This window comes from Leptodactylus fuscus, chromosome 5 (genome assembly GCF_031893055.1).
Source record: "Leptodactylus fuscus isolate aLepFus1 chromosome 5, aLepFus1.hap2, whole genome shotgun sequence".
In the NCBI taxonomy this organism is placed as follows: domain Eukaryota; kingdom Metazoa; phylum Chordata; class Amphibia; order Anura; family Leptodactylidae; genus Leptodactylus; species Leptodactylus fuscus.
The window spans coordinates 165,694,754-165,713,490 of NC_134269.1; the positions used below are offsets into that span (position 1 = coordinate 165,694,754).

General features: G+C 41.2%; 1 protein-coding gene across 1 annotated transcript in view; it reads right to left on the minus strand.

Annotated features, from left to right (window-relative positions):
• Positions 1-12,541: 12,541 nt before the first annotated feature.
• The window catches only part of AFAP1L1 (actin filament associated protein 1 like 1), a 54,046-nt gene continuing 47,850 nt past the window's right edge, over positions 12,542-18,737 (minus strand). The window contains exons 15-18 of the mRNA XM_075274674.1: positions 18,322-18,486; positions 16,548-16,726; positions 15,153-15,272; positions 12,542-13,830 (exon numbers count right to left, since the gene is read on the minus strand). Coding sequence (XP_075130775.1) covers positions 13,807-13,830; positions 15,153-15,272; positions 16,548-16,726; positions 18,322-18,486 — 488 coding nt within the window. The 3' untranslated portion in view covers positions 12,542-13,806. The remainder of the gene's footprint in view (positions 13,831-15,152; positions 15,273-16,547; positions 16,727-18,321; positions 18,487-18,737) is intronic.

An 18,737-nucleotide genomic window follows, 5' to 3' on the forward strand; every position in this document is an offset into this window, starting at 1 on the left:
GTGATAATGAACGTTAATGCATAGGTTGCTAATCCTTATCTCTCAAGGACCTCATTTTGAGAAGATGCAGCTGACTTTGTATATCTCTTACCTTCTTTACATGATGTATGGACGCATAACCAACAAAAGTATTAATCTTATGGTATCTGGGCACTCTGTCATATTTTATGGTATATGAAGGTCAATTAGAGTGTGTATAGACACAGGGTCTATGAAACGTGTCATCTTATCTCTTTTGCCATGATATATACATATAGACAGTCTGGGATGTTAGCTCACACAAGTATTTTGAATCCTTCTTTGTTTCATGGGAAAGTCCATCCCAGTGTGGAAAACTATAATGAGATGCAGATTATAATCAGGCCTCAGCCAATAGCCATGTGCCAGGCTTGTCTTATATCTCTATAACCAATCGTATGGTATACTAATTAGAATAGCCAAGCCAGCTCTTTGTCTGTAATGTATTTAAACTACCTTTTTCTTATAATAAAAGCAGAACTCTTTTGATACACTACCATCTTGTGTCTTTTAATCAGTTCTCCAGGCTTAAAGTATAAATGGCTGCAGTCCATCTAGGCCTGTTAACTAATTATCTAATTTGGAACTCTGCAACATACTCTTATGAGGACACTTTAATGTCCCCAACACTATATATACTAGATATTTTTTAATGATCTGTTGTTCACTTTTGGCACTGTATACAGTATGTAAGTAGTTGCAATGAAGAAACACTCATCGAGTTTTGCTTTAGCTGAACTTCTATTGGCAGGGTCACATCTGTTGACTACACTCTCTTTCAATCTGAAGAAAATAGTTCTTTTAAAACATCAAAGTGACCTCACAGATGTCAGCAGAAGTGGGTCACCGGGATAGGGCCTGCATGATGACACTTATGTTTGGCATGTCGTTGTCATCCACATAAAGGGGTTATCCACTATTATAAACTTAATGGCCTGTCCTTAAAATAATACTTTAGTTGTAGAGATCACCTATGTTTGCGTGAATGGGCTACCAGCATTGTTTACATGTCGGGAGCTGCAGTGCCCACTTGACTTTTTTTCATTGTGGTGGTTATGAACAGCCCATTTACATGATACCGGTCACATAAAAACACCTAATCTGCAGGGGTACCAACAGATAGACTTTCGCTGATTCAAAATTGATGGCCTATCTTGAATGAGTTTTCCAGGCTTATCAGTAGAGATAAGCGAACACTGTTCGGATCAGCCGATCCGAACAGCTTGCACCCATAGAAATGAATGGAAGCACCTGGCACGTACACTTTGCCGGTGGCCGGTCACCATGCCAGGTGCTTCCATTCATTTCTATGGGTGCGTGCTGTTCGGATCGGCTGATCCGAACAGTGTTCGCTCATCTCTACTTATCAGTTGATGACTAGAGATGAGCGAGTACTATTCGAAATGGCCGTTTCGAATAGTACGCACCCATAGGAATGAATGGAAGCGGCCGGCATGCAGATTTGCTGGCAGTCGGACGCTTAACCCCCTGCGTGGCAGCTACGTCCATTCATTCCTATGGGAGCGTGCTATTCGAAACGGCCGTTTCGAATAGTACTCACTCACCTCTATTGATGACCTATCCTTTAGGTCATCAATTAAAGATCAGTGGGGGTCCATCATCTTTTTGAAGCATTGTGAAGTCTTGTTCATTAATTAATCAAATTATTAATTTTTCGTATATAACACCAACATATTCCGCCATTTCTTGGCAGCTCAGTCTCATTCTTAAACATGATCTTTCACCATCTGGGGCACATGCGGTGTAATACACTGGTAGAAAGCCATTGAATTCAGCACACTATCAGCTTTCCTGTTCTGTGCCCCTGGTGAAGAGCTATTGCTGCCGGTACCGTAACTCTTCACTGTCAGAAGGGCGTTTCTGACAGTCAGTTAGGAACACCCTTCCTCAGGGTAGCGTCTATTGTGCTATACTGTGAGAGGGGGCATTGCTTACCGCCCAGCCATGATGCTGAGCGGTGAGGAACGCCCCCCTCAGTATTCATTTATGGACGAGTACTATCAGGAGGGGAAGGAGGCGTTCCACACCGCTCTCACAGTACATCCAGTCACAGCTACCCCGTGTGAACTTACCCTTAGACCAGTGGACCACAGCCAGTAGCTAAGGAGCTACATGTGGCTTGTAACCCCATCTGTGTGGTTCTTCATGGAACCCTTCAGATATGGCCATATGTACTGCTTACAATATGCTACAAACACTGGCAATAGTGAAAATGATCTTAATATGTTCATGTATATGTTAATAAATTAATATGCAGCCTTCAGAAACTGTTTTTAGTTATATCTGAAGAAGAAGCCGAGAGCTTTGAAACGTTATAATCTGTCATCATGATGAGTTAGCCATTAAAAAAGGTATCATCTACTGAAGACTATCAAGTTTTTTATTTTTTTAAATTAATTCATTTAAGGAGGCGTTCACACTTGCCGCCCTTTGCGATTCTGCCAAAAGGCCAGGAAAAACTGCTTGTGGACGGCTTTCTGGCAGTCATTTTAAAAACCCATTCATTTCAAAGGGTTCTTAAAGCAAACCGCCGGTGTCCGTTTGCAGCCTCTCCGCAGTGGAACTATTTTTGTTTTTGTTTTTGCACGGACACAAGTTGGATAATGCAGGACTTTGTCCCCGCAAAAAAAAAACAAAAAAACAGCGGTGGAGAGGCTGCATACAGACACTGTCGGAAATTAATGGGTTTTTAAACTGACCAAATTTTGTTACTTGGTTTTACAGTTTGGACATTTTAATACAAACACCTTTTGTTATCTGTTTACCTAGTTTGGTTGTAAATATGTAACCATTAACTTGGACAGGTACACAATGCTGCTGACATGAAAGAGTGATGTAATAGAACCTGTTCCTTATCTCCATGTGCAGCTGTAACAAGATACTGATCCCCAGGGGTCAGACTATTACAGGAAGACCCTCACATTAATAGGAAAACAATGACCTATAAAGGGCAGTAAACAATGACATACTTTTAGGCATGTTTGCTCACTTAGAAGGAGTGTGGGGGTTTCTTTAATAGCTCCATACTTTCCAAACATTCCACTTTCCATTACATAATGAAGTCTTAGGCTAAGGCTCCACGTAGTGGGCCACAGTAAAAAAGTGCTGTGAGAAAGGCCGCATTGCAAATGCATTGTGATTTTTCACACAGCACGTTTCGCAGAAAGTCTACAGATGTTTCCTCTAAGGACTTTCTGCTTCAATTATACCTACAGGGAAAACCGTGGGAGTTTCTGTAGGTATAAATGACATGCTGCGATTTTTGGAAATCGCAACGTGTCCGCTGTGTGTATTTGTCCACAAAGTGTGGATGGGATTTGCTTGAGTTTCATCAACTTTGCAGGGACTCTAAAACACAGCGTTTTTCTCATTGGCTTTTACACAGGTGGGTCCCGGCTTCAGGCTGGATTTACACGTATGTTTTTGTATAAAACATTTATTTATATAGCGCCAACATATTCCGCAGCACTGTACAATTTGTAGGGTTCAAGTACAGACAAAAAAGATACATTACAGAGAAATAGTCAATTCACACAATGGGCCTGAGGGCCCTGCTCACAAGAGCTTACAATCTATGAGGTAGAGGGAGTGACATAAGGGATAGCAGGGGCGGCATCAGAGGTAGCATTGCTTATACAGTGGTCAGACAATTTTGTAATAGAGGTTACTATCATTACAGAAACATAAAACTGTAAGAGCCACCATTAGTCGTGTCCTTTAACATACAGATTGTGCCTGCACATATAAAGTGTAGCGTGAACAGAGTAGAGTTTGTTTTAGGAATTTTAAATACGGTACGAAAGGGTTTACATTAGTATTTGTGATAGGCCTGTTTGAAAACATGTGTCTTTAGTTGAAACTGTAGAAATTGGGAGTTAATCTGATTGTCCAGGATAGAGCATTCCAGAAAAGTGGTGCAACCCTGGAGAAGTCTTGTACACGAGCTTGAGAGGTCCTGATAATAGAAGATGTAAGTCTTAGGTCATTGAGTGAATGGAGAGCACGGGTTGATCAATAGACAGATGAGGGAGGAAATGTAGGGAGGTGCAGTATTAGGCTAAAGCGCTGCGGGAAGAAATGCTGCGTGAACGCATTGCGGTTCTTTCCGCAGCGCTTTTAAGAGAAAGTTCACAGAGTTTTCCTTTGTGGACTTTCTCTTAACATTATATCTACGTGAAAGACGCCGGCGTTTCCGTAGATGTAATTGATATGCTGCGATTTGCAAAGCCACAACAGCTTTGCAAATCGCAGCGTGTCCGCACTGCAATCTTTTCCGCAAAGTGGGGATGGGATTCGCATGAATCCCATCCACTTTGCCTGTACTGTACAACGCCGCAATTTTTCCCGCAGCGGAAATCGCGGCGTTTACGTTCTGTGGGGCCCGGCCTTAAGGAGAGCCTTGTGGATGAGAGTGATAAGTTTATATTGTATTCTATAATGAACAGGCAGCCAATGTAACAACTGACACAGACCAGACCATCGCTGTAGCGGCTTGACAAATAGATATATATATAAAAATAGCCTGGCCGCTGCATTCAGAATAGATTGTAGAGGGGAGAGTTTAGTAAGGGGAAGACCGATTAGTAAGGAATTAGGGTCAGTTCACATGGTGGAAAGTGAAGAGGAAATTCCACTTCACTTTCTGCCGTGGGCTTTTTTGCGTTGCTAGCTGTGACACAATGCATCAGCATTTTGTCGCAGCATCCCGCTTCTGATTAGCCCCAGATGAATGGGCCTAATCAGGAGGGAGTCTTGAGCCGTGGACTCTGAGGCTGACTCAGCTGTGGAATCCACCAGAAGATTAGGGTCAGTCTACACTGAGTTTTTTGGCAGCAGATTTTGACGCGGAATCCGCCTCAAAATCCGCTGCCAAAACCTGCTCCCATTGACTTCAACAGGAGCCGCTTGCTTCTTTTTTCCACTAGCTAGTAGTGGAAAAAAGAAGCAAGGTGACCCTTCTTGCTGTGGATTCCGTGCCTGAATGAGCCGTGGCGTCCATGGCGCGAGGATCCCTCCCAATTAGGCCCATTATTATAGGCCGCTCATATTGTAAATGCCGCTGTGTGAACATACCTTTATGTTGCTTTTTCCTGCTAGCTGAAAAAAAAAAATCACTAACGACTAACTACTGACTCCCATTGAAATGAATATTTGAAATGAGGTATTTTTTCAGGCGGATTTTGAGGCAGCTTAACAGTTAATTATTCCTATGGGTATGCCTCTGTGGTCATTCTATGAAAAGCGCTATGGGAAAAAGCGTGAAGCATTGCTGCCACAGTTTTTCTCACAGTGCTTATATGGCTACGGCCAGCTATGTGGGTCCTTATTCTTAAAGGGATTTTCTGTCCATATAAAAAATTGGTTTAAATGGCTTTAAAAAATAGGAAGAACCATCCCCTGTTGTTGCTATTCTGTTGGTGCCCAAGTGACCACTGTGCAAAACTTCATATTTCTTTCCCACAGCACAAAATGCCTACTCAGGCTTTCATAGGCTAAGGCTATGAGTAAGGGACGCAACAACATGTCCCGAAACGCGTAAGCTGTGGTATCTTCTTTTTGTCTTGCTCCTGGAACATGTAAGATGTTTCTGTTTTATTGGAATATGAAGTAAACGTTATATTTTATATACATTGGTTTGCTGGACACACTTTTTGCATATTTGGATATTATTGTCCCTATACAGTCTCGGGCTTGTCCTGTGCAAACCATACAAATCCACATTGGAGCTAGATGCAGCGGTTTCTATTTGCATGATTGTAAGGGAAGTAACCTTGACTGAAAGCCCGTACACTTGCAAGCTAAGCTCCAGATAAAATGTAGAATGTTCTTTCCTCTGAGATCTTCCACCAGAGCAGTGTCAGGAGACCTACTCCACCCTGACAGATGTGTGTCATTTTATCCATAGAAGTGCGTTCCTGCTGCTTTTGCTTGGTTATATACTGTACTTGTTTCTTTTTGTTTGAGCTACATATGTATGTTGTCAGCAAAGTTTGTCCAGCTGCCACTAGGAAAATTCACAGTTGTCGAGTGCTGAGTCTTTCAATTCCAAGAAGACTCAACCAGCATAAACAATGTTTTCCTAACAGAAATGTGCAGACTATGTATTTTCTGTTAATCTTGAATGTAAAACGAAACTTTTCTCCACCATTCACCCCCATTACATCATTTTACTCAACGTGAATGAAGTAAACCTTCCAGATCAAGTAAACAGATAGTGTCGATAGAAGGAGTCTTGTGGATTCAGCCATTAGATTCTGTTAGTTATTGCACTTTGGAATAATATTTACATTTTTTTTTTACAGATAATGAAGCTCAGATTTTACTTCAGAATGTATACTGCTTTTTAATAGTGTGAAAAGTGGAGGGGTATCTACAGTCCTATGAAAAAGTTTGGGCACCCCTATTAATCTTAATCATTTTTTGTTCTAAATATTTTGGTGTTTGCAACAGCCATTTCAGTTTGATATATCTAATAACTGATGGACACAGTAGTATTTCAGGATTGAAATGAGGTTTATTGTACTAAGAGAAAATGTGCAATATGCATTAAACCAAAATTTGACCGGTGCAAAAGTATGGGCACCCTTATCATTTTATTGATTTGAATTCCCCTAACTACTTTTTACTGACTTACTGAAGCACAAAATTGTTTTTGTAACCTCAGTGAGCTTTGAACTTCATAGCCAGATGTATCCAATCATAAGAAAAGGTATTTAAGGTGGCCAATTGCAAGTTGATCTCCTATTTGAATCTCCTCTGAAGAGTGGCATCATGGGCTACTCAAAACAACTCTCAAATGATCTGAAAACAAAGATTGTTCAACATAGTTGTTCAGGGGAAGGATACAAAAAGTTGTCTCAGAGATTTAACCTGTCAGTTTCCACTGTGAGGAACATAGTAAGGAAATGGAAGACCGCAGGGACAGTTCTTGTTAAGCCCAGAAGTGGCAGGCCAAGAAAAATATTAGAAAGGCAGAGAAGAAGAATGGTGAGAACAGTCAAGGACAATCCACAGACCACCTCCAAAGAGCTGCAGCATCATCTTGCTGCAGATGGTGTCACTGTGCATCGGTCAACTATACAGCGCACTTTGCACAAATAGAAGCTGTATGGGAGAGTGATGAGAAAGAAGCCGTTTCTGCACGTACGCCACAAATAGAGTTGCCTGAGGTATGAAAAAGCACATTTGGACAAGGCAGCTTCATTTTGGAAACAAAAATTGAGTTGTTTGGTTATAAAAAAAGGCGTTATGCATGGCGTCCAAAAAGAAACAGCATTCCAAGAAAAACACATGCTACCCACTGTAAAATTTGGTGGAGGTTCCATCATGCTTTGGGGCTGTGTGGCCAATGCTGGCATCGGGAATCTTGTTAAAGTTGAGAGTCGCATGGATTCCACTCAGTATCAGCAGATTCTTGAGAATAATGTTCAAGAATCAGTGACGAAGTTGAAGTTACGCCGGGGAAGGATATTTCAGCAAGACAATGATCCAAAACACCGCTCCAAATCCTCAGGCATTCATGCAGAGGAACAATTACAATGTTCTGGAATGGCCATCCCAGTCCCCAGACCTGAATATCATTGAACATCTGTGGGATGATTTGAAGCGGGCTGTCCATGCTCGGCGACCATCTAACTTAACTGAACTTGAATTGTTTGTCCAAAATACCTTTATCCAGGATCCAGGAACTGATTAAAATCTACAGGAAGCGACTAGAGGCTGTTATCTTTGCAAAAGGAGGATCTACTAAATATTAATGTCACTTTTCTGTTGAGGTGCCCATACTTTTGCACCGGTCAAATTTTGGTTTAATGCATATTGCACATTTTCTGTTAGTACAATAAACCTCATTTCAATCCTGAAATATTACTGTGTCCATCAGTTATTAGATATATCAAACTGAAATGGCTGTTATAAACACCAAAATATTTAGAACTAAAAATGATTAAGATTAATAGGGGTGCCCAAACTTTTTCATAGGACTGTATATGACGCTAGGTTCACACCTGCAGTTGGGTTTCCATTCTTCAGAGCGCTTGAGGACCAAAAAAAAAATGAAAACCTAATCCGTTTAAAAACTTACTATTACTAGTTACTCTTACTATAAAGGGGTCCATTGGGGTTCTATCCAGCTCCACATAGTCCTTGAAAATAGGGGCAATCCATAAGAAGCAGTCTGAGTGAAAGAGGGAACTATTGTGAGCAGTCTGTAAGATAGGGGCGATTCATAAGGAGCAGTATAAGCACAATAGGAAACCAGGAGGAGCAATCTGAGTCTCAAAGAGCGAACCATGGAGAGTGGTCTGTATGGGGGGGGGGGGGGATTCATGGGGAACAGCCTGAGTGAAAGAGGGAATCAAAGGAACTAGTCTGTAAGATAGGGCTGATCCATACAGAGCAGTCTGAGTGAAAGAGGGACCCATGGGGAGCAGTCTGTGAGATAGGGCTGATCCATAGTGACCAGTGTGCAAGATAGGGGTGAACCATCAGGAGCAATCTTATGGAAAGAGGGAACCATAGGGAGCAGTCTGTGACATAGGGATGAGCCATAGGGATCAGACAGTAAGATCAGGGTGATTTATACAGAGGATCCTGAATGAAAGAAGGACCCATAGGGTACAGTTGGTGAGATAAGGGTTATCCATGGGGAGTAGTCTGTAAGTTAGGAGTAATCCAGGGGGAGTAGTCTGTATGGAGCATGACCACAAACAGCAGTCTATAAGAGGGAACCATGGGGAGTAGTCTCTAAGATAGGGGCGATCCATAAGGAGCAATCTGAGTGAAAGAGGGAACCATGGGGAGCAGTCTGTGAGATAGGGATGATCCATAGGGAACAGTCTGTAAGAAAGGGGCAATCCATAAGAACCTATCTGAGTTAAAGAGGGAACCATGGGGAGCAGTTTGTAAGATAGGAGCGATCCATAAGGAGCAGTCTGAGTGAAAGAGGGAACCGTGGGGAGCATTCTGTAAGACAGGAGGTGTAGTCTGAGTGAAAGAGGGTAGCATTGGGTGATTCATGGGGAACAGTCTGAGAGAAAGAGGGAACCATAGGGAGTAGTCTGTAAGATAGGCGTGATCCATAAGGAGTAGTCTGAGTCAAAGAGGGAACCATGGGGAGCAGTCTGTAAGATTGGGGTAAACCATGGGGAGCAGTTTTAGGAAAAAGAGGAGACCATGGGGACCAGTCTATATGGGGGGATGACCATAAAGAGCAATCTGTAAGGTAGGGGAGGAGTCTGAAAGAGGGAACCATGGAGAGTAGTCTATATCGGGGAGGGGAGACCATAGGGAGCAGTCTGTGGTAGGGGCAAGCCATAAAGAGCAATCTGAGTGAAAGAGGGAGCCATGAGAAGCAGTCAGTAAGAAAGGGGTGATACATGGGGAGCAGTCTGTAAGATAGAGGTAGTCTGAGTGAAAGAGGGTAGCATGGGGTGATTCATGGGGAACAGCCTGAGTGAAAGAGGGAATCATAGGGAGTAGTCTGTAAAATAGGGATGATCCATGGGGAGCAGTCTGAGTGAAAGAGGGAACCATAGGGAGCAGTCTGTAAAATAAGGGTGATCCATAGGGAGCAGTCAGTAAAATAGAGGTGATCTATGGGGAGCAGTCTGTAAAATTGGAGTACCAGTCTTTCACTCAGACTATTTTACAAACAGCTCCCCTCTTTCACTTAGACTGCCCCTATATTACTCGCTGCTCCCCATGGATGACCCCTATCTTACAGGCTTTTCCTTTTGATAGCTCCTATTTTACAGACCCCTTTTTCACAATGTTCTTCTGGATAACCCCTATTTTTCAGGCCTCTCTCTTACCTTACAAGAGACTCCCTGTTGTTCCCCTAGGCTGTCAGAAACAGGGGCCTTTGTGGTCATCTGTTCAGTAACTGTGAGTGACTATGGCTGGCCAAATTCAAAGACTAAGTTGCTAGTAGTAATGAAGATTCCACAGTTTGGTATAATCACTTCTCTCTTAGCCTCAGCAGTGCACACAAAGAGACTTTTATTACACACGTGCAGGTTTTCATATCCAAATGCAGGAAGTAAATAACGGCAAGCTCTATCATGAGTCTAATTGGTTGGTCGGGGTATCCACCTCCTGTGATATCAGCGCCAGGGCGCTACTTCCAGGCAGTGACCTTCTGTGATGCCCCTTCCTGTGATGTGGGTTCCTGTGATGACGCTTTCTGTGGAAGAGCCAGACCCTCCCATGCTCTCATGGGAAACCTTGTAGAATCTCCTTGTATCTACATGTTCAGGCCTACACCTGAGCACAGTATAGAGGCTATCTTTTCATGATGTCTGGTACATTGTCAAAAGCTTACAATACACAGGAATGTTTTTATAGTTTCAATCTTCACAATCCCATGTGTGTATTAGAGTATATACATATGGGCATAATCTTTGGCTTAGCAGTGAACTCCATTCACCCCCAGCCGCTAGGTGTGTGAGGGGCTGGGGGCTAATTGAATTTTATATGCTCATGCTTTGACAGCTTAACTGGTTTTTCCACCATTGCTTAGACATGTCTTCTTGAATTGTCTATTCATAGGCCTGGTCTATTGTATTGGCTCCTTGAAATAGATGTCCATTGTCTCTAGCCAAAAGGATCTAGAACAAATTAGCTGGAGTGGGACTCCTGTCTCCCCAGACAGCAATGGATTACAAGATGCCAGCATGGACATATGATTTTAGTTTCAACCTGGGACAAAAAGGCATATTTTAGCTATATCCAGGTATTGCTGGCATCATCTTGTCATGTAATATCATATTCATAACTGTTTTTGTGATCATATATTTACAACCTTCACAAGGCTATCACCACTATTTTTACAGTCTTTCACTCAGACTGTTCTCCCTGGATCACCCCTATCTTACTTACTGCTCACTATGGATCACCCTTATTTTACAGGCTGCTCCCCATGAATCACCCCATGTTACACTCTTTCACTCAAACTACTCCTATCTTACAGATTGCACCTTATGGATCACCAAATTATACCACAAGGACCATCCGCTACCTTAAAGACTTTTCCTATGAATAACCCCTATTTTACAGACCCTTTTTTGGCTTATGGTTTCCCCCCTCCACTCCACTCTCCATCCCCATCAGACCGTGTCCTGATCAGCAATGATGGCACGGCAAAAACATCCTGAGATGTTGTGGTGTTTGCGGCACATTTAATAGGGTAATGGTAGAAGTATGAGAAATCCTCAGCGCGTCCTGGTGTAGCATCTCTATGGTTTATTAATTGCATTATAATAATAATATTGCTTAATAATAATAATGCATTTTATTTATATAGCATCAACAGATTCAGCAGCACTTTACAAATTGTAGGGTTCAAGTACTGTGTCCATAGAGTTTTGGAAAGCAGAGAAACATGTTATTCTCAGCAAGTCACAATGAAATCTCATGAGTCAGGTAAAGAGAATGATTCCATGAATTGTCAGATAGAAAATAATAAATCAGGTAATAATAGTTGAATAGTAGATATTATGGAAATAGGTACATAAGAAAAGAAAGAAACACACATTACGTTGGACATGTACCAAAGTTTATGATCAGGCAGAATGTGACTGTGCATTGTACATTAGGAGGATTTACAAAACCAAAAAACACGTTGAACCTACACAAAGAGGCAACTGATCGGCTGTATTTGCCATACATACTGTATATAGTGGTTTCAGACAAATAAATCCAACTTGACTGATCACTTCACTTTTTTTGTCAGCAAACAGTCTGCTGTAGACAACTGCGGAAAATGAGGAACTAGTTAAAACAACTTGTTTCTAATCCAAACAAATATGGAAGTCACTTTTATATAATTTAATTGTTATAGTTAAAGGGATTGTCTGGGATTTTATGAAAATTAAAAATAAGCAGAATATAACATGAAGTGAAGAAATAACCTACCCTCCTCGTATGTTAAATCCCCCTGTGTGCCATACATGCTAGCATTACTGCTGAGGTCAGTGACTCTCTGTAATGGTCATGTGTTCGATGTGTGTAATGTCATTGCTGTGTGGCACTGGAGCCAGTGGAGGATGTGATGAATGAGTAATTCACCAAGTAGATGGGAACCTATAGTTCTTCTTATAGAACATAAAGGGTTTCTGCCCACTTGGTGAATAAAAGCTCATTTTCATATACAGTAAATGTCGAGTGGTCAGTGGATGGATTTTGATAATAAAAATTCTAAATGCAATCAGAAATAAAATGATGGATGGCATTTTTTTTTTGTACTTGGTGACAGATCCTCTTTAGGTTTCAGGTTATGTTCAAATGTTTCAATACCAAGCGAGAATTGAAAAACGAGGCGTTGTGACAACTGTCCTTTATACAGTATTTTTACTCCCTTCATGTAACACGTTATCCTTACTGCTCATTACATCAATTGATCATGTATGGAAATAAAATAAGAAAATGAAAACAACAAGCGATTCTGTACATTGTTCTTTTATTGAAAAACATTTAGTAGACTCATAAAGTGCATACAGCTCTTTGTACAATAGTGGCACAATATGCAGAAAAGAAGGGGGCTCTACTGTGGGATTTCCTTCACTATACTAACAATATAGCCAGAACTCTTATCGTATTACGTATATAGCAACTCGCTGGCTATCTGCTGTCTTGGGGACATGCCCTTTAATGGTGCAGTAGCGCAGTTCAATGTAAAATGGGTGGCAAGGAGCACCAATGTGTAGGTTTGGATCTTTGTTGTCCAGATCAGCAGGGTCCCAGAGGTTGAGCCTCACTGATCAGACTGTTATGCCATATCCTAGAGACCCTAATAATATGCCATAATAGTATATGATGGGAAGAATCCTTTAACATAGTAGAATCAAGATTTGCCCAACTGTCTTACAAAGGCACAATGAAAAAATTAAAACAACATATTCATTATTACAAATATCTTCCTATATATTTTGAAGGCACTTGAATTATACAATAAAAAGATGAAATCAGAAATGTAGCTGTTTTACGTGTAGTGTTTAGTATATCCAAAGACTGTTCTAAATGTGAATATGTCTGTGCAACAAGCGACAATGTGACAAGAGACTGTTGGATTGCCTTATCCAGGCTTTGCATTCATGAGACAAATGAATATTGGGTCAATATGTAAAGGCCATGTAAAACGACACCGTAAAACATGAATACTTTATTCACTATAGCGATCTATGATGGACTGTTTTTCCAGTGATATTCCTATTCCTACAGTCTTTTTTACTTTTTATCCATCTATGGACAGTCACCTGTCAAGTGGCAATTTCCAGTAGACATCTCGAGTAGATACGTTCGGAGAACATTGTTAGACCTTCACAGTAGAGAGGCTGTGTCCTGTAAGCAGAGCATAGTTCTAACCAAATATTTCATGGCACAGTTTATAATATATACTTTACGCGTGTCCATCTCTTTTTCATCTTCAAAATCCATATTATTTCACTTGCTTTGACCTTTAAGAGTAGATACTTCCAAGCCACGACTTGTATCAATGGGCTGTGTAATATGATGAGCTCATGACCATTGAGTTCTAATGACCATAGTTTAACAATGTATTTCTTAAATATTAAACCCTATTTTAGTATAAGAACTGATTTTATACATCCTTCAGAATTTATATGACACCAAATCCGCTTCTCATCATGTTAGTCCAGTGTTCATTTTTTTTGGTTTACCCATCGTTGTACTTTTGCTCATAAGACACATGCATTTGACCGTGGCTTTATGTTCACCAGAACTGTTTTCCACATAGAAGGTAATTGTCCATTACGATTTCTTCATTTCCCACTCCTGTATAATAATATAATTATAATGTATTAGGATACCAATATTATACAAGTGAAAATATAGGGACATTGTTTTTTTTTAATTGTCAATATCTTCTCATGCATTGGTGTAGTCTTTTAGAACGGATCTCTGTCTATAATATGAATATTTACATCCATAGTATTAGCCGATTCATTAATGCATACATAGCTACAAGAAACTTCTAGATGGTTTTTTTTTGAGTCTTAAAGCATTCCTCCAATTATAAAACATCATTTCATGAATAAATATAAGAAACTTTATAAAATATCTATTTAGCTCTTTCATCGCTGCTTTGTTTTAAGATAAAACTCTGCCAGTCTATAGAATGAGACAATAACTCAATTAACAGCTGACCCTCTCCATAGACTTCTGTGTGTGTGAGGTGAACACAGAGACTGACTCCATATAAATAAACAGTCTGAGTGAAGATAAGGAGAGAAAATCTGGGGCAACACGGTGGCCCAGTGGTTAGCTCTTCAGCCCTGGAGTCCTGAATTCAAATCCCACCAGGAACAACATCTGCAAGAAGTTTGTATGTTCTCCCCGTGTTTGCGTGGCTTTCCTCCCATTCTACAAAGACAGTGATAGGCAAAAAAAAAAAAAAGTATATTGTGATCCCTATATGGGGCTCACAATCTACATAAAAAAGGAGAGAAAATCCGTCCAATACTTGGAGAAGGAAATATATTTATTTAGTAAGTTTCTTATATTCACCTGTATTCATTTATGAAATTTTGTTTTATAATCGGTGGTATGCTACAAAACACGTTAACCCAACCGTGAACTCAATGCATTAAAAGGAATGGATGTCCAGTGGTTGCCACTATTTCTTATTGACTGTCCACTCTGTCTAAAAGAGGGGGGTTACCAAGTAAGGATCCCTCTACCACAATGGGTTGGTTATCTTTATAAAGCAACCGGCATGTCTTCCAGAATGGTTGCACCCACTGTTATAACTTTTACAAAAAATAGCTGCCACAAAGGCATAGAAAAATCTCAGTATTTTTGTAAGAGAAACAAACATATTTACCAAACTGCAACTATTTCTGCACCATGCGTGGCTAACTACATTCGGGTAACGGCTGACTTCACCATGAAATGAACCTTGACTGGATATTGTCAGATATCTACATAATACTCTGTTAGTAGTATGCCTACAAAATGGTTGCTTATTGAAGCCATTGTATGAGACCTGGTGGAGCCAAAACTGAAACGTATACACTACTGGTTTCCAATAGCTGGTCTGTTACAGGGAGCAGTTTGTTATTTGGCAGATACCTATGTTGGGGTGGGAAATAACTAACCTTGGCTTTTTGGAGCACCTTCCCTTTGTTCGTTGTCACTATGGATGGTGTTCTATGTCTCAACTCTGCGGCACTGTTAACAGGCACTTGGCGCTCACTTTCTTGCTGGCTTTTTGGTGGCTGCAGAAGACAAAAGTCAATGTTTATTCACATTATCACAAAATACATAAAGGTTAAGCTTTTTATTGCAACAAATTGTGATTTCCTACCTTGAAAGGTTATTAAAGGGGTTATGCCACAAACAGTATGAATTCTTTATCCATAGAATAGTGAATAAATATCTGATTGGTGGGGAGACTCCCACTGATCCAGAGATCTGAGAACACTATAGTCCGGCTATCTCCGGTGTTCCCACTCACTTCAATGTGTCCACCACCAAACACGCCTGCATATAGCCTGGCTGTGAACGGGCTGAATGCGCAGTAGGGGGAAAGAACACCCCATTCTCGAGATTGTGGGGGTCTTACTGGTAAGACCTACCAACCAGGTAATTATCCCCTATCCTTTGGGTAGAGAATAAATGCTTTTTGTGGCATAACCTCTTTAAGGACAAAGCCAGAATTGTAAAACTGGAGTAGACATTTTTAGTCCAATGGTTTTAAAGGTTATCAGTTCTAAAAGAATTATGGAGTTCTTATAATCTACAAAATTTATGACTGACCTTGTGGTAGTAGTCCAGTGGACAGTATAAAAGTAAGTAAGAAAGGCTTATCTTCCAAGCAAAGGTAAAGAAACCTAAAATGGTCACCCAGATAAGGATTGGACACGAAAAGTAAAGGAACTTTAGGCCTTGTGCTCATCATAAAGCACCCTTATTGCCTTATCGCTGCTGCCAGAGGGGTCCGAGAGCAGCTTACTCTCCTCTCCATGTTGAAAACGATCATGAAAATGGGTTAAGAAGAACATTTATGAAGATGTATAGACACCATTATGGGAAGAATATGCAAATCTGTCTCCCAAGATGTAAACAGGGAGACAGTGCCTCTGTTATGCTGCCCTCTATAGCAAGCAACCCTGGGAGCCTCTCACTCAAACCAAATCAGTTCTCTCTATGCTGCGCTGATGACGTCCAAAGAGACAGAAACGGTGCCGTCCGTAGCTGAGAAACTGATTTGGTTATAACCTCGCATCATGCAGCAAAGGCTTCTGGGAAGTCGGGCATGTTGTTCAGGGTTGCTTGCTATAGAGGGCAGCAAACAGAGGCACTGTCTCCCTGTTTACATCTTGGGAGACAGATTTGTATATTCTTCCCATGTTCCTTTGCAGTGGAGCAACTATGGCTGTATAAGTCTCCACACACCTGAGAAGGTGGTCTCTCCCTAAGGAGTGACATTATCCCCACAATCTAGACACCATTAGTAATTCTATATGAAACGTAATATCCAGAATACTTACTGGATTCTCAGCCTTGCCTGTCACTGCTAACCCAAGCGATGGACCTCCAGCTAGGGACTTCTTCAGATTCTCCTTCACCTCTGAAAGTTGTAGCTCTAAGTCTACACGGCTCTTCTCATTGTCCTTGCACTGTTCTTCTAATGAAGCTAGCCTTGTCTCTATATCTTGCTGCTGCTTCCCTGAAGACAAAGAAAACTTGTGAGTGAAACCCACAGTTTGTAGCTAATACTATAGGGCAGTTGTAGTCACCCTTTTTAAGCAATGTACCCCCTAATGAGAAAATGTCCCAAATGAGGACCCCCCATTAGTAATCACCTGCAAATGTTAATAAATAAGGCTTTGTGTGAAGCCTTCGGTAAAAATTATTTAATGGCCCCCTCAATAGCCCCACATGTAGTATAATGAGTATAATGGCCCTCACACTCAGTAGAAAGGCCCCTACAGTGCCCCACACATAATATAATGGCCCCCCACAGAGTCCCAACATGTAATATAATGGCCTCCACATGTAAAAGAATGACCTCCGACCCCCACATATAATAAAATGACTGTCATATATAATGGCCTCCCATGCTTAAGGAGAAGGTGGTAAGCTGCATTCATTATTTACCACCAGGTCGAATTAAGGGTACCATGGACCTCCAGCTGTTAAAAAAGCATGCCTCCCCGTTAATGCCAGTGACTGTGTAAAATGTCCCATATTGGCCCCCACAAAGTATACTGTGTCATAGTGGTCCCTCCACACAGTATATTCTTCCACAGTGGACCTTATACAGTATAATATTCCATAGTGGCCCTTCACATGGCATAATGTTGCATAGCAAACATTGTTACTGAAGTCTCCTGGGCTCCACCGCTGCTCCTTTCCTGGCCTTCAGAGTTGACATTAGGGACTGCTGGGGCCTGTGATTGAGCCTCAGCTTTGATGTGGCATAAATACACACAGTATTATTATACCACATGACCAATCAGAGGCCTCAGCTGTCCCTGATGTCAACTGTGCACGGAGAGCAGCGCTGGAGCCCAGGGGAGGTGAGTAATACTGTTTGTTACATTTATTCACATTCTCTAGGCTTTGCTAATTATACTCTGAGGGTATTCAGAGACCCAAGAGTATAATAGTAGTTTGTGGGTAGCGTGGTTCTCATGTACCCTTGGCAACAGCAGGATGTACCCAGGCGTACGCGTATATCACCTTGATAACCATTACTCTAGGGCATTGAACTGGCTTTACTAACAGTCACTGTATCACCTTACAAAAAGGCAGAGGTCTATAGAGGCAGGGGGTCATAGGTAGGACATTTAACCAACACTATCAATTTTTCCACCACTCATAATTCACCAGTAGTGTGCTGTGGATTTTGTAGAAAAAAACCATAGCAAAAATCTATAGAAAGTCTTTCTAGTGGGTCTGCACATGGATGAGCCCCACTGTAATTCAGGGGATGTTGTGGATTGCTATATAGGTTCACACCTGTGTTCGGATTTCCATTCGGGGGATCGGGGGTCTGCCCCCCTGAACAGAAACCTAATCCACTTAAAAAGTGGATATCCTCAGAATCCCCCGGACCCCATAGACTATAATGGGATCCACCGGGTTCCCTCACGAAAAGGGCATTTTTACAGTGGAGTGGAGAATGGAATCCTCAAGTGTGAACCTAGCCTTACTTACGTTGACAGAAGAATGTCTTAGGAAGGTTCCATAGCAGTATTTTAACATTTTGTGCAGGTTCATACAGGTAAAGCTTTGGGTTACGCTTGTTACTTATTTTACCTGTGCTATTTTTCAGCATCTCCTTCAGCTCTCTTCGTTCTTTCCTCAGTGCAACCAACTTGTTTCTAATCGTTTCCTTCTCCTTTTCCAGACGTTCTTTCTCTTTCACAAACTTACGTGCATCCTCCTCGGCTCTGGTTTTACCATACTTGTACTGGTTGGCATCTGAAATAGACAGATCTTATATAGGATTGCTTTACCATAGAGACATACAAGCCATGTGGCAGAATGGCACACTGGTATTAATTGTTTCCCTTATTCGGTATATTGTGTTACTTGTCCTATTTGTTGTCTCTTCTCTTCCTAACCATTATAGTGCAGAAAGAGATTAGCTGATGTTTCACGTAGCACCAAATCAGACCATAAAATACAGTTATATGTCCACGGAACACCAGAAATCCTTGTATTTGCTCTTA